Raw genomic sequence first — 15,362 nt, 5'->3', positions numbered from 1 at the left:
CTGATGCTGTATGAAGATTATAGACCCAACAAAGATCTTAGTCAAATTCAATTATGCTCAGGGTGATTCCTACCTTAGAGGCCTCTGAAATATTTTCACTGGTCCCCAAATGTAAAAGGTTGAAAACCACTGCTTTAGAGAACCTGAGAGGTCATCTGCCCAATGTGGCCCCCTTCTTGCAGACTGGGACACCAAACCCCAGAGATGAGTGGGCCATTCATGTGTACACAGCCCCTCAGGGCAGAGGCAGACCAATGTCAGCCCTCTCAACAGTGTGGTCAGTGCTTTTCACTCCTGGATTACACCTGTCCCCTTTCACTCAAGTGCCCCAGTTTAGACCATACATGACATACTGTCCCTCTATTATAATGTCTAGTGTAGCATTTAAGTGTTGAGCAGATGGAGTCAGGGAAGACACAGTAGCACTGGGTCAATCTTGCAACAAGTCAAAAGATCCTTGAGGAACTTGGGGAGGGTAGGGAAATTAATTCAGACCTGGTTTGAGAGCTAGGGAACCAGAAAGGGCTTTAGTCAAAAGTACACAAGGGGCCTCAAATCAGAGACAGAAGTCTAATGGGCTAGCAAGAGGAAAACTTGTGTCAAGAGTAACACAAGTTCAGCAAGGTAGTGGGCAAATGCATGATGGACAGTGCCATGTGTTAGATCCTGAGAACACCAAAATGAGTGAGGCCCTAACCCTGGCTGAAGGGGACCAGAACCGATTTCAGAAGAATGAGGCCTACAGTCAGGGAGACTTGAGAGCAAGGGACTTCCTGCCAGCAGGCACCCAGTGGCTGGATCAGAACTGCAAAGTAGTGAGGCCCCCCCCCCCCCATTCTTTCCTAGCTCCCTGCATGGTGGGTTTTTTTTTTTAAAGATTATTTTAGAGAGAGACTAGAGAAGATAGGTGGGGGAATGGGAAGCATTTACTAGTTTTTTTTCTCGTATATGGCCTGATCAGGCCAAGACCAGGGTTTTGAACCAACAACCTCAGCATTCCAGGTCGACACTTTATCCACTGCGCCACCACAGGTCAGGTTCTTGTCATCTGTATTTACTGGCCAGCATCACCTGTTACCTGCAAGTATCTGTTTCTTATCTGAAAGCCCCACCCACTTTCTTATGTTTCACAGGCTGGGGTCCAAAGGTACTCAAACCCCTCCTGCCCCATAAAAAGTCAACCCCTGATTTGGGAGTCACCTTTTATGTGTTAATTTCAGATTGATCACAACTAAATATGACCTAAACCTTGCAGGGGGCAAAAATCATTCACTATGTGAAATTCAAGTCCAACTGGCAAACTGTATATTTATTTGCTAAATCTTACAACCTTTCATGCTCACTCATATCCAGGAGTGGCACTCGTGGATCACCAAAGTGGCGGGTAAGTCCATCCCACCCTACAGACTTGTCTACAGCCAGCTGGCAGGGTGGGGACCTCCTACTGTGCTCACTCCAGCCATCTGACCACAAGCCTTCCCTCCTCCTGTGGCCTGGTTAGATCTCAGATCCAACTCTTCTTCACCTCCTGGGGGCTTTCCTTGACCAACCCATTGAAAGAAGTCCTCAAACACCCTGCTTTTCACCCCACCCCATCCTCCCTTCTGTGATAGGGGCAGTAAAATTACTGTTACATAAACTATTTTATTTAAATAAAATTAGAGGCAGACCCTCCCCCCACACACACACCAGCACATGCATACACATGGCCACATCAAACCCATGGGTTTTCATTGTGACCACCGTGCCTCAACCCTAGGACAGAGACACCATCCAAATGAAGGCCCACTGCTCCATCAATGGCAGCGGTACACAGGCCTAGAAACAGCCCACCTGCCCAGTCCAGTTCTTACCCCTCCTAGGGTGGAACAGTGAGGCCCAGTCCTCCCTAAGGCACCCAGACCCAGTGTAGCTTTCCAACCCCACCCCACCCCACCCCCAACACACCATCTGGCAGCACCACCAGAGAGACCTGGAGCTGCTCCCTGTGGAGGTTGAGTCCACTCCCAACAAGGGCAGCTACACTTCAGCATTCTCCACAGGACTGTGGAGTAAGTACGGTTTGGTTGGGGAAAGAGCACCAAATTCCCTAACTCCATCCTACAGGAGGAGGCTGAGATTTAGCTTAGTATCCTCTAAAAAGTAAACTCCAATCTGCAGCAGGACTGGCAAGGGACTCAACCATCAGGGCCCCACTGCTTCTCTATTCCCAACACAATGCTACTAGAAACCCACTAGCACCTTCGCAATGTTAAGGGCCCAGGCCTGCTGGTAGAACACCATGCACCTGGGAGTCTGTAAAGTTGTTAATGTCCCTTATGCTGACACTGGGGCTGGGTTTTACCTTTCCTGACACCAGTACCCTCCAAGTCCTGCTCTGGGGAACCCAGAGCAAAGTAGCTTAGGTCACGAGGAGGGAGTGCTGAGGGACAGGGGTTGTGTCTTCAGAGACACAGCTCCACAATGCATTTTACAGGTTACACACAGGCAGATTGGGACAGAGCATGGGCACAGGGATGCCAGGCGAGTTCTGCCACATCTCTAGAGCCCCTTGGGAGATGGAGAGGTGGGAGGAACATCTGTCCATTCACTCAGGCTAGGGGAGACCAAGATGCTGGATTGAGGTCCAGCATCCACCTTCTGTGATGGGCTTCCTTGTACCACTCAGACCAAGTTCCCTGAGGGGAAAAGCCAGGCAGAAGGTGAGAAGTCATAGAGGCCGGCAAATGGCATGGAGATAAGCCTTCTGAAGAAGTAAGGCAAAGAGAGATGTCATCTGCAACACCTGGGGGGAAGGAGGGCACAAATGACAGGAGGACTCAAGACACACCAACAACCTGACCTTTCCAGGGGAGGTAAGGACCCCAGGAGAGGAGCTGGGAGCCCACCCTGCTCTGGGTGAGCCAGCAGTATTAAGGGACACACCAGCCATGCTAAGCATGGGCTACAGACTGATGCTGCGCTGGTGGCGGCCCCCACGGCCCCCGCTCCGGGAACCCAGTTCCTGGCCATCTAGACTGGTATGGTCCGAAAGGCCCCGCAGGTGTTCCACGGAGTCGCACTTCTGCAGGTCAGAGGCCACTGTGCGCAGGCTCAGCAGGCTCAGTGTGTCTGCATCAGGCGCAGGACCGGGACCCAGGCTGCAGCCATCCTCTCGTGCCCCGCTCTCAGCCCCCTCAATGATCCCACTGTCTCCATCCTCCTCCTGCTTGGCCTCAGCGCCTACAGGGGAGGAACGCCGAGGGCCAGGGGAATGAGGGGGTAGGCCCCTGCGCCGCGCGTGAATCTGCTCACTGATCTGCTCCAGGTTACGCAGGGCCACAGAGTAGCGGGTCTTGGCCTGAGTGACCTGCTGCTCCAGCTCTGTTACCTTGGCCTTGTGTTCCTAAGGAGGGAAAGAGGGAGGCACCGAGTTACATAACCCAGTAGGCAACTCTCCATAGCTAGGCACTGCCAGTCCCCTCAGCCCCACTAGGAAGCCCTGCCCTGCCATCCACTCATTTCCCCCCCACCCCCTAATCAGGCCCAGCTCTGGACCTGAACCCAAGGGTCTTCTTCTCAGTCTTTATCCCCACCCACCACTCTTCTCTTCCCATGATACCCTTTCTCTATTAGGCCTATTCTTCTTCCTCATTTTTCCTGGTTTTCCAGATTCTCACTTTTTCTTGTTTGCCTTCCTACAACTCCATTTTCCGCCAGTACCTGCCCCTAATCCCACATCCCACTGCCTGGATGTCATTCTGAACACAGATGCCACCACTTGTCCCATCTAAATGGTCTGATGATGGAATAGAGGCAAATCATACATGGTCTCCCTGTCTTCACTTTCTATGCCTGCCTCCTCCCAACTGCCCCCCACTCCCTGCAGTTACCTCCAGGATCTGGCTGAACTGTGCCTTGAGCTCAAAGTAGGGGCGACTCTTGCCAATGGCCCGCCGGAGGGTCTTCTGCAGGGCCTGCACCCGAGCCTCAGCCTGCTGGCACAGCTGTGTCACCCGCTGGTGCTCCCGCTCGCCACGAAGTCGTTCCTCCTCCGCCTCGTTCACCTGGCCCAGGTGGGGCAGATGACACACATCCCTGAGCAAGGTGGCATGCTCCTGCCCCTGTCATCTGTCCCAGGCTGCCACTCCAAATGTAACTCTGGGGGAAACCCCCACTGTCTGCAAAGCCTGGAAAGGGCACAGTTCTCCCAAGACACAAAGGAGAACAGTGAGTCCTTGCATGTGCCTATTGTTACCTGCACCACTACTACTCGGTGGAATGTAGTTTGTTATTGCCAGGAGGGTACTACGGCCCTTGGACAACTTGTGAGCCTGTTGGGGATGTCTGTCTATGCACATCTACGAGTCACTGTCCTTGGGGAGCACTCAGTGCTGGGGATGGGAGCTTGGAGGACTAGAGGAGCCCCAGCGTGGGGAGTCACAGCTCTGCACTGGTTTCTCTTGGTTTTCATGCTCCAACAGGGACCAGGCAAGGGCTCCTGCCACCTTGTCCACCAGGACCAGGGAGCCAACCTTGGGGAGACAGATGTACATTGGAGCCCTGTCACTCACAGCTCAACAAGTCCTCCCCAGTGCTGCACTCTCCTATATCACCTTCTGTTCTGTGTAAGGCTGTGGGCCTGAACTAAGGGCCACTCAAAGAACCTGAGGCATGACAATCTATCAAGAACTCACACTTGCTTCCCTACAGACTAAATGTTTGTGCCCCTCAAAATTCACATGCTGAAATCCTACCCACTATGTTGATGGTATTGGAGGCAGCCCTCTGAGAGATGATTAGGTGATGGGTGGGATCAGTGCCCTTATAAAAGGGCTCTGGAGCCCTGGCCAGGTAGCTCAGTTGGTTGGAGCATTGTTTCAATATGCCAAGGTCAGGATCGATCCCTGGTGAGAGCACATACAAGAATCAACCAATAAATGCATTTACTTGGAACAACAAATTGATGTTTCTCTCTCTCTAAAATCAATAAATAAAAATTTATAAAAGAGGGGGCTCTGGAGAGCACCCTCGCCCCTTTCGCTATGTAGACACAGTGAAAAGATGGCCAGCAGGCTAGGGACCAGGAAGGAGGCCCTCACCAGACACTAAATTTGACTGTGCCTTTATGGTGGACTTCCCAGCCTCCAGAGCTGTGAGGAACATTTGTTGTGTTGTTTAAGCCCCCAGTGTGTTATTCTGTTATAATAGCCTGAATGAACTCAGACACTTGCTCTTAACATGGTGAGGGTGGCAGACCAGAGCTGATGCCAGGGATCCTCCTGCATCAGTCCCCTTCGAGTAACTTGGAAATGATACTCAGATTACACTTCAAGTATCAAAGTTCAGTGGCAGAGCTTAAAAGTAAGAAAGGGAGAATATTCTGAGAACAGAAGAGTCACAGCTAAACATAACAAAATGTGAGTACTGAACCCAGAGCATCCAGCAGGGATGAACTGTTTGGGTTAGTCCCAAACCTGGAGGCACAGGTTCAGAAAGAGCCAAAGAGTCTGAATCCAGAGATGTATATGAAAAGCACTGGAAGCCAAAGAGGGCAGAAAAAGGCACAAATCTGCCAGGAACAGAGCTAACGCTGACAGAAAGGTGGGGTGGAAACGAGATAAAAAGGAGGAGGGTGACTGGACAAAGAGACAGCAAAGAAAGCATGGGAATCAGAGAAAGGGACCTGCTGGAACAGCCTGGCTCACCTTGCAAGTGGCATGGTTGAGCATCTCCTGCCATGTAGGGTCCAGCCGGTTCTTGTCAGCCATGACACCCTGCTCGGCCACAAACACCATCTCCCGGGCAGCATTGTGCATACTTACAGCCCGCTCATACCGCAAGGCTGCCTTCTGTGTCTCCTGCTGGGCCTGAGGGGAGAGAGCCATCAGAATGGGGAAGTCCTGAGAAACTCCCAGTTGACCATGGAGACCTATCCTCAGTGAGATCAAGAGGAGGAAGGCTCGCCCTGGCCAGCTGGTTCAGCGGTAGAGCGTCGGCCTGGCGTGCGGGGGACCCGGGTTCGATTCCCGGCCAGGGCACATAGGAGAAGCACCCATTTGCTTCTCCACCCCCCCTCCTTCCTCTCTCTCTCTTCCCTTCCCGCAGCCAAGGCTCCATTGGAGCAAAGATGGCCCGGGCGCTGGGGATGGCTCCTTGGCCTCTGCCCCAGGCGTTAGAGTGGCTCTGGTCACAGCAGAGCGACGGCCCGGAGGGGCAGAGCATCGCCTCCTGGTGGGCAGAGCAGAGTGTGCCAGGTGGATCCCGGTCGGGCACATGCGGGAGTCTGACTGTCTCTCCCCGTTTCCAGCTTTAGAAAAATACAAAAAAAAAAAAAAAAAGAGGAGGAAGGCTCATTGCAATGTTTCACTTCTCATACTGCGCTAAGGATAAATGCCAACCAAGGAAGCCCCATTCTATAAAGAATATTTTGTAAGAATATGGCCTGAGAGAATGTGGGAAAGCACGATGCTGCCAGTGAAGGTGTGTGAGGCCCAGAAGTCTCAGAGCCTCTGCCCTACAAAGAACAAAGAAAAGTCCTCCCCATGTTAGTTGCAAGGGTATTAGCAACATGGACAGTCTCACAGAAAGAAGTATGCCCAACACCATCACTTCTAGACCAGCAGGAAAGGTAGAAGAGATAACCAGAGAAGTGCTCGGAGATTGTCATTGCAGCCATGCTTACCAAACAAAAAATGGGAAACAAGTCTAAATTTTCAGTTCCTGGGAATTGGTTAAACAAATACAGCATATATTGTGTAAAACTATTTGGGCACAATTTACACAAAAAACTTAATAGGTTATCTGTACTGTATTAATCATATTTTTTATTTTCTATACTGTATGATGCTTTGACCTCCTGGGGGCCTTCGTGGTCCTCCCAGAGCTAGTTAATTCCTGAGATAGTAAACTCCAGAGAGCACACCTTTCATATGCAAACCAGCTAAGCCAACACCCACCACCTCCTTTATCACTCTCCTGCACCAGCCAATATTGGCTTTGTCCTAAATCATGCAGGGCCAGGTACAGACAACTAGGGCCTACCCCTACAGGCCATAGCCCACTCCTATTATTCAAACCATCCCACACTAAGTTTGGCCAGAGTTGCCTACCCTACTTTACCTATTCCTTCCCACAAAAAACACAAGAAAGGTCCTGGGCAATGCTTTCTCCTTCTGATTTTGGCCTCCTGACCAACCCAGGTGCTTCTCCATGTGATCCTGCATGGCATGGCATGTACCCTCCTCTTGGGAAGTGCCATTGTCTCTATCATTTCACCATATTTAACCAAAATAAATCCCAGGTACAAAACTCATGAAACGTGCACAGTAGCATTTGGAGTGATATTTGTTTTCTTCTCTTTCCCTTGTTTTACTGTTACAATTACAGTTTTCTAATAGTGACTCACATTATTTGAGTAAAGAAAAGGGAGGAAGAAGCGTAAAGAAGTGCAAGGTAAGAAAAAAAGAGAGAGAGAGAGAGAGAGAGAGAGAGAGATGAACCAAAGGGAAGAGAAGAGAAACGCAAAGAGAAAAGGCGATCTGTCTCCCGCTCTGTACAGTGGGCCACGCTCAGGGAACAGTCTCCCAGCGCAACAGTCTGGGAGCAGTACCTCCTTAGCCAGCCTCCGAGCCTCATAGTAGGGCCGGGCCTTCTCGATGCAACTCCCCAAGTGGGAGCCCTGAGTGTTGAGCTTCCTCGCTGACTCCTGCAGGATCCTCCGATAGGTGGTCCTGGCCTCCTAACAAAAGGACATATATGTGAACAGGAAAAACATTGTGTGCATGTCCCAGTCCCTTCCCTGCCACTGTGCCTAACAGGGAGGGAGGCACATGGAGACACCGGGGCAGGACACTTACGTCCAGCTGCAGCTCCACCTGGTTGATCTCTTCACTGGCCTGGTTCAGGTGCTCCAGCTCCTCCTGCCAGAGAGGGGCAGAGTTAGAACTAGGGAGGGAAGGAGCCTCCAGTGGGCCATGTGGGCAAGGAGTGCATGCACAGAGGGAAAGCCTGCCCAAGCAGGGAAAGGGAGAAATGCATGAGGACACTGCTCCTTCCTGTCAGAGATCTAATATGCAGTCTACTGTCATCTCACAACTTACCTGTGTCAGGGAGTAAAACCCTACTTTAAAGGTTCAGGAAATCAAGATTTGGAGAATGGAACATTCATGTACAAAGCTAAGTGGGAGCACCCTGTATGCTCTCCCTCTGACCATACCACCTCCTCCTCGAACTCCAGCCAGAGCTAAGAGTCTCTTCCCTGAGCCACTTGCTCAGTACGTATTTACTGTACACTTATCACAGCTTAGCACATGAGAATCGAGAATTCAGGGCTCTGAGCTGGCTGCTAATGGCCCAGCAAGTAAGCAACAGACCCTCACAGTATGAGGACCATGGGGTGGATGGGCCTCTTAGGTGGTAGAGACAACAGGGTCACCTATCTGGGCAGCAATGCTGGCAGGATGCCCAGAGCACTTGCCCCCAGACTGGACTCTGATGTGTACCCCAACGGCAGGCAGGTACCTTAGTCGTTTATTGACTGCTTTCTCATATGTGCCTTGATTGGGGGGGGGGGCAATCTTTCTGTTGGACAGAGCATGGAATCCTAGACATGACACGACTCCATGGTCACTGCCTTGAGACCAAAGGTTGCTGGCATGAAGCCCAAGGTTGCTGGCTTGAGCAAGGGGTCACTCGCTCTGCTGTAGCCCATCAAGGCACATAGGAGAAAGCAGTCAATAAACAACTAAGGAGATGCAACAAAGGATCAATGCTTCTCATCTCTCTCCCTTCCCGTCTATCCATCCCTCTGTCTCTGTCAAAAAAAAATACAATGTGAACCTCATGTGCACTTTCTAGTTTTCTAGTAGCCACATTTAAAAAAAAACCAAACCAGATTAAATAACCAAATTAAATTGTAACACCTTTAATTTTACCCCATATACCCAAGAAATTGTCATTTCACCATGTCAGCAATATGTTATTAACAATATTTTTACATTCTTTTTTTAGATTATATCTTTGAAATATCCACATGCATTTGACATTTGGCACATCTCAGCCTGGCCAGTGACGCTTGGCTAACATACCGGGCAATGCCTGTTTAGAAAGTGGTGCACAGGGCCATCTGATTAGTCACACAATCCAGTGTCCTTTAGACCTGACGGTCTGGAACCACAGGCAGCCAACAGTTAGGGACCTCAGGGAAGCCAGAGAGAGCACACCACCACACAGTACACAATTTCACTGCCTTCCCAACAGGGACGTCACCTGCAGCTGATGGCAGCATACCAACAGGTCCTAAGAAGAAACAATTCCTGCCAGGAGAAGTCACCTCTCCCCATGGGTCTAGCTCCTGCGTCTGACTCAGCGCACAGTAATTTCAGACTCTGGGACAAGAGGTGTTGCCCTCCTAGCGATCCCACCGGCACCCTCTCTTTCTCAGCTCATTCCCTTGACAGACAAACAATGAGGTGGGCATCTGGCCATCAGTGAGAGTTGGGGCTGGATCCTAGACACACCCAGTGATCTGGCTTTCCTGCCCCTATGATCATCCTCCTAGCACTAAGGACGTCCCTGGATGGATATCTCAGAGAAGACAAGAATACCATCACCTCAGAACACCACGGCCCTGGTAGGAAAAGGCCTCAGGAAAGCAACAAACATTAATTCTAGGGGAGGAGAGGATGCAGGTTCAGGCTACTGTTCCTGTGGGCAGACCAAGGTCCAGATGGCCTCCCACTCAGTTCCACAGCCCAAAGTGCTCCCAGCCTCTAACAAAGTCATCGGAGTGGATGGCTCTAAACGTCATCCCCACTGAAAAAGGACATGAAGGTCTCTGGCTATTAGCAAAGGGCGGGAATTTACACCAACATAGCAGCTTCAGCAATTAAGTATTCTGTTGAATGAGGTCTGCTCCTCAGTCACAAAGCTTTTTCTAACAGGCTGGAGGGCAGGGTGGGCAAGGGGCTGGGAGCAGCCAGGCTGAGTAGAAGCTGACAAGCACTGGGCCATTTGAGTAGCTGGCAACACGTTCCATGTGGCCTGCCCCACTGGGGATTCCTGGTAGCTGATGGCATAGAACTCCAGGAAAATAGGTCTGAGTCAGCAAACATCGCCCATCAGTGAGCTTGCAGCCAACAGAAAGGTTGACCTTCTTGGGCACACAACACATTCCCAGGATACCAGGCCACTGTAGCAGAGGCCTGACCACTCAGGCTGCCAACACGCCTGCACAGCTGTGCTGGCCACTGAAACACGGAGCCATGGCCAGTGGGTGGGGCCAGATGATATAAGCCCAGGTCTCAGAAATAAGGGGAAAAAAGCTGTCTGTGAGCCAAACAAACATTTCAGATGAGGAGGCAGAGTCTACAAAGTCATCCTTAAGAATCTGAGGAGCAAAAGAAAAAAATAAAGAAAAAAAGAACAACAAAGAAGAATCTGAGCAGTGTCTGAGTGAATGTTTCCACTCACCTCAGTAAAGAATGCACTCATCACAAAGAAGCTGAGAAAGTCACAGGGAAGCCCACCGGGCACCTCCCTCCTCCTCGGGAGCCCGCCCTGTCTTATGGAGCAAAAGACCAGCTTGGAGGCCTTAGAGACATATGCTGAAGTTAAGACATAGGGATATGGCCAGCGGCTCTCCAGGGGGGAACAGCACACTCCCAGTAGGCCTAAAGTTAGCCTCCAGTTGGCTTTCCTTCAACTTCCAGGAAATCCCACCAAACAACAGGGACTCAGGCAGGCTGTTAGCTTACCAAGAAACTCCAGTCCCCACATCAGAAAGAGCCTCACCTGAAGTTCCTGAAAACATCTGATCAAGGTCCGTCTTCAGATTTCCCTGGCCCACTGGACTCACCCAGGCCGCATGTTAGAACTTTTTTTTTTTTTCCTGACTGGTGGTGGCGGTACAGTGGATAGGGCATCAACTTGGGACAGAGTTCCCAGGTTCAAAACCCCAAGGTCACCGGCTTGAGTGTGGGATCATCAAAATGATTGCATGGGCTCTGGCTTGAGCAAGGGGTCATGGCTCAGCATGAGCCCTCCCAGTCAATGCACATATGAGACACAATCAATGAACTAAAGTGGTAAGTGATGCAACTCAAGTTGATGATTCTCCTCTCCCTTTCTCTTAAAAAATAAAAAGAAAAAAGAACCACTTTTTGTCCACCCATGCCAGGAGGATGTACATGTCTGGGCACAGCTCAGATGGGTGCACTTAAACCTCCCTGATGGGTTCTGATGAATCTGTGGGTAAAGACCCACTGAATGCAGTAAAAATCCACTTGCAGCACTGAGACACACTATCAGGGTAACATGGTCTGTGCAATGTCAACACTAAAGGGACCTGCAAAGACACATGTCCCACTCTAATCAGTATCCAGAAGGGGTGAATGCCAGCTGCCTACTCCATCAAGGATGCTTCTACCACAAAGTAACAAGGGCTGAATTGCCACTGAGGCCAGGACACTGGCCCGGCTGTGTACCACCTACAAGGGAGACCTGTGCAAGACCTTTCTTTCCTACATAACCCACAACATACCTTCCACTTTGACAAGTCACAGCAGACTCACTGGAGGCCAGGGGATATCATGTGAGCCCCATGCCCTACAGCCCTTACACAGCTCATCCAGTGGAACTGCCCGTGAAAGAATGTCCTAATTCTGCACTGCCAACAGTACCTGGGGAACTGCATCTCCAATTTTTATTTTAATTGATTTTAAGTAGTCACATGCAGCAGTGAAACATAAGAGTGACTCTTGGTAGGCAATACAGGAGCAGGAGGTACTGTGAGAAGAAGCTGCTGAATTCTCCTCAGGAGCAGGGCCAGGAACACTGCAGGCAGCAGGCAGCAAATCACCTTGTCCTCTTCCCCAAAGCACACAGGGGTCTTTCCCAAAGTACTACTTGCAAACTGTCACAAAAGACAAACTAAAGAATTTGTGAAAGAAAAGGCTCACAGGACTCTGTGAAACCAGGGCAGGAAGGAGTCATGCAAATCAGTGAGACCACCTCTCATTTCACAGATAAAGAAACAGGCTGGCCCTGGCCAGTTTGCTCAGTGGATAGAGCATCAGCCTAGCATTTGGAATCCTGGGTATGATCCCAGGTCTGGGCACACATGAGAAGCAACCATCTGCTTCTCTTCCCTTCCCTCTCTCCCTTCTTTCCCTCCTCCCCCCTTGCTGCCAATGGCTCAACTGGTTCTAGCATCCACCTTAGGCGCTGAGGATAGCTCAGTTGATTTGAGCATCGGCCTAAAATGGGGGTTGCCGGGTGGATCCGGGTTGGGGTGCATGCAGGAGTCTGTCTCATTATCTCTCCTCTTCTCACTTAAAAAAAGAAAAAATAAAAACAAAACTAAGCCTACAGAGGTTACATAACTTGCATAAAAATAACAAATCATTAGGCAGGCAGTTGCTTAAATCTCAGTCCAAAATGTTTTTCAATACAACTTGTTTCCTCAGTGGAGGACAAATCTGAGGAATTAGCAGAAGAAATTGAGCCCATGAGATACAGCAAGAATGTCACTGACTCAACACTAACCCACTGTGAGCAGGGACACAGACCCTAATAAGAGGGCAGAAAGGATTCTAGAACCAACTTTGATTTTTTTTCTGTACACACAAAAATAATCTACCAACGGTTTGGTGACAAAGAGACCCAGAAATGCAAGCCCAGGGATGTGTTGCTACCTATAAAGGTATGAGTCACCTGCACATTAGAATCTTGAAAGGGTAGACTCAGCCCAAAACACAAAGACATGCTGGCACTCACCTGCCCAAACAGCTTCCCTAGCTAATACTTCCCAGTCACTGCCCAGAATCACTGCCATCCAGCCTCAGCTGGCCAAGCATCTCCTCCACATAGTGCCTACCCTCCTCCATCCTCACCAACTGCTCCAGGTCTCCTCCCGAAGATCTGCACAGCTGACCAACCAGCCTGTAAATACTCTGAGGTGATCAATCAGCTCTCCTATCCACTTGGCAGCCCTAACACTCTAATTGCTGGGCCTCTGCGTCACTGAGGACTGACTACAACTGATACATGTCAGATTTCCTCAGAGGCCCAAACCTGATGCCACCTGTATGACAAGTCTCACCCTTTAGAGATGTGAACACCCCTGGGAGACACTGATGAGAGGGTGAGATTGCCTCCTAATCTCCAAGTCATCTCCTTTCATATACCAGTCACACATCTGAGCTTCTCTGCTTATGTGAAAAGAACAACAGGCTCTACTTTGCACTGACCTGAAGTGTGCCTCCTGTATCTGCCACCAATTATGTTCCTTCCCTTCCACAGTGAGGCTTCAGCAACCATCCCAGGCACTCTGGCCTGCCTTTTTGGCACTCCTGTCAGAGACTAATCCTTTAGCACTTGTCACATTGTATTGCAATGATCTGTTGACGAGCTTGTTTTCCTTTCCTGCCCCAGTGCACTCCTCTGCCAGCTCTCCACAACAGCTAGCACCCCTTTTTCTCCCCCATCAGTGTTCTCACCTGTATTCTAGGATCCAGTTCTTCCTCCTCCGTGGGGGACAATTTGGCCTCACTGCTGTTGCTTCCTTCTCCTCGGGGCTCCTCTGCGACTGAGCTCTGAGGGACTTCATCCTCTACAACCACTGGCCACCGCTCACCCTGAGGGGTCTCCCGTCCCCCTGTAACCTTCCTGAACTCAGCCATGCTGACTGGGAAAGGGCACAGCCCTATGCACAAGAAAGGATTGGCATGCTGGGACCAGGACCCCAGCTTGGGGCTTCCTGGGATCGGAGTGGCAAGAAGGAATCTCTCAGACTGCTGAAGGGGCACGGGAAGAACTCGCACTGAGTTAGAGACCGGAATTCCAATCGTTCTTAGAGCTATAGCCTTGTTTGCGCCAAAGTTCTTCCCTCCCAGCTACAGGGAGCTGCCGCTCCGAGGCAGGGGGTACAGGGGGCCTGGATCCTGGGCCGAGGCCTGCGAAGAGGCGCACCATTCGGGAGGACGGAGGCAGGCGCCTCCAGGCTGGGGTAGCAGCTGGAGACAGATGACTGGGCCCGGGCGGAGGCTGCGGATGAGTCTCTAGGGAACTGCAACGGAAACAAAGGCCGAGAATATGCTCAACATCAGAGCCCCGCATCTTGACCGGCCCCCACTCAACTTCTCAGCCGTGCAGGACCTGAGGTCCGATTCCTCCAGGTCCCAGCCGCTCCCGCACGCCCTCCAGCGGCCCCGGGCTCACCTTCCCCACGCCCGTCTGCGCCCTCCGCGTACGCGGTTCCCCTCGTACCGCACCCCCCGCCCCAACTCGTACTCTCCAAGCCTCACGTCTTCAAGCTCTTCCTGGAGCCCAAGGACCCTGCCCAGACCTCCGGCACAGACAGACAGAAGGCTCCCCAGCGCACAGCCTTGCCTCAGTTTACCTTACCGCGAGCGGAGTTCCAAACAACCTTGCTCCCGCCCACCCCGCAACAAGCCGATCAACAAAATTGGACAGGACCGAGAGGAAACGGAAATACAGCGCCGGGTGGAGAAGGTCCTGCCAGCCCGCCTCGTCTAGATTCCCCGCCGCTCGCCCCGCCCGGCATTCAGTTTCCGTACAAAATGGCGCCCTAAGGCTCTCGGGTCACCTCACGTTGCTTCCAGCCCGTGCTCCACCCCGGCTGAATGAGATTGAAATGGCAGGTTTTTCTGAGTAAAACTTGGGCGGAAGATAAAAACCGAGAGGCTCGGGTGAGAAGAGAAGGGCTACCACTAAACAACCACCTCCTAGAGAGGACTGCCATTTTGCTTTACGGCTCTGCGGCCCTAGACTCAGGAAAACTACTTCGTCCCCGCCCCGGAAGTCGGAAGCGGCGCCGGAAGTGGGAGGCTGGACTTTTGGCGCTGGAAACTCCGGAGTGTATTTTGGGGACTGGCTGAAGCAGCCGTTGTCATGGACTGCCGTTTTCCAAAAGCGTTTGTTTTCGGTGTAGTGAAGTCAATGTTGACCTGAGTTACAGTGTCTAACCAAGGGCTCGGAGGGATAAATCTCTCCTTTGGGTGCCACCGGCATAGCTGGTCCCGGAGCCCGAACGTCGCGTCGTTGGGGTCGCTGATACTCGCGGAGGTTAACTGGAAGTCTATGGGGGGGTGGGGGGGGGGGGGGGGAGACGGCGCTCTCGGCCTCAGAAGTACCCGGGGAGGAGGCGCTGTTACAGCGCCTATGCTTCAGGGAAAGCAGCTCAGCGCAGGGACCTGGTCACCACTTGTAGGTGACCCCAAGAGAGGTGTAGAGGAAGTGTTTTTTGCCAGAGGCCTGAGAGCGTCAGGGTGTTATAAAGTACTGCCCCCCACATTCTGAAAGGTACTGTACCTTACTTCATCGAGTCCAGATAAATTTTGAAGAGTTTTATTGAAGGAGGA

At 51.4% G+C, this 15,362-nt stretch overlaps 1 protein-coding gene across 3 annotated transcripts; it reads right to left on the bottom strand.

The window, feature by feature from the left end:
• Positions 1-1,288: 1,288 nt before the first annotated feature.
• Positions 1,289-14,786, bottom strand: SH3BP5L (SH3 binding domain protein 5 like). Of its 3 annotated transcripts, none has more exons than XM_066266089.1 (8): positions 14,381-14,786; positions 13,479-14,047; positions 12,197-12,311; positions 7,839-7,901; positions 7,592-7,720; positions 5,688-5,849; positions 3,873-4,046; positions 1,289-3,385 (listed from the first exon to the last, which is right to left on the bottom strand). In XM_066266089.1, exons 2-8 carry the CDS (start codon positions 13,586-13,588, stop codon positions 2,945-2,947), a joined length of 1,194 nt encoding a protein of 397 aa, XP_066122186.1. In that variant the 5' UTR covers positions 13,589-14,047; positions 14,381-14,786; the 3' UTR covers positions 1,289-2,944. The 3 variants fall into 3 exon arrangements, with proteins under 3 accessions (XP_066122186.1, XP_066122195.1, XP_066122205.1); XM_066266098.1 differs by having other exon boundaries at positions 14,386-14,786; XM_066266108.1 differs by lacking the exon at positions 12,197-12,311 and having other exon boundaries at positions 14,381-14,777.
• Positions 14,787-15,362: the final 576 nt, after the last annotated feature.

This window comes from Saccopteryx bilineata, chromosome 1, assembly GCF_036850765.1.
Source record: "Saccopteryx bilineata isolate mSacBil1 chromosome 1, mSacBil1_pri_phased_curated, whole genome shotgun sequence".
In the NCBI taxonomy this organism is placed as follows: Eukaryota; Metazoa; Chordata; class Mammalia; order Chiroptera; family Emballonuridae; genus Saccopteryx; species Saccopteryx bilineata.
The sequence above is the reverse complement of the archived record's forward strand: the minus strand, read 5'-3'. Positions and strand labels throughout refer to the sequence as shown.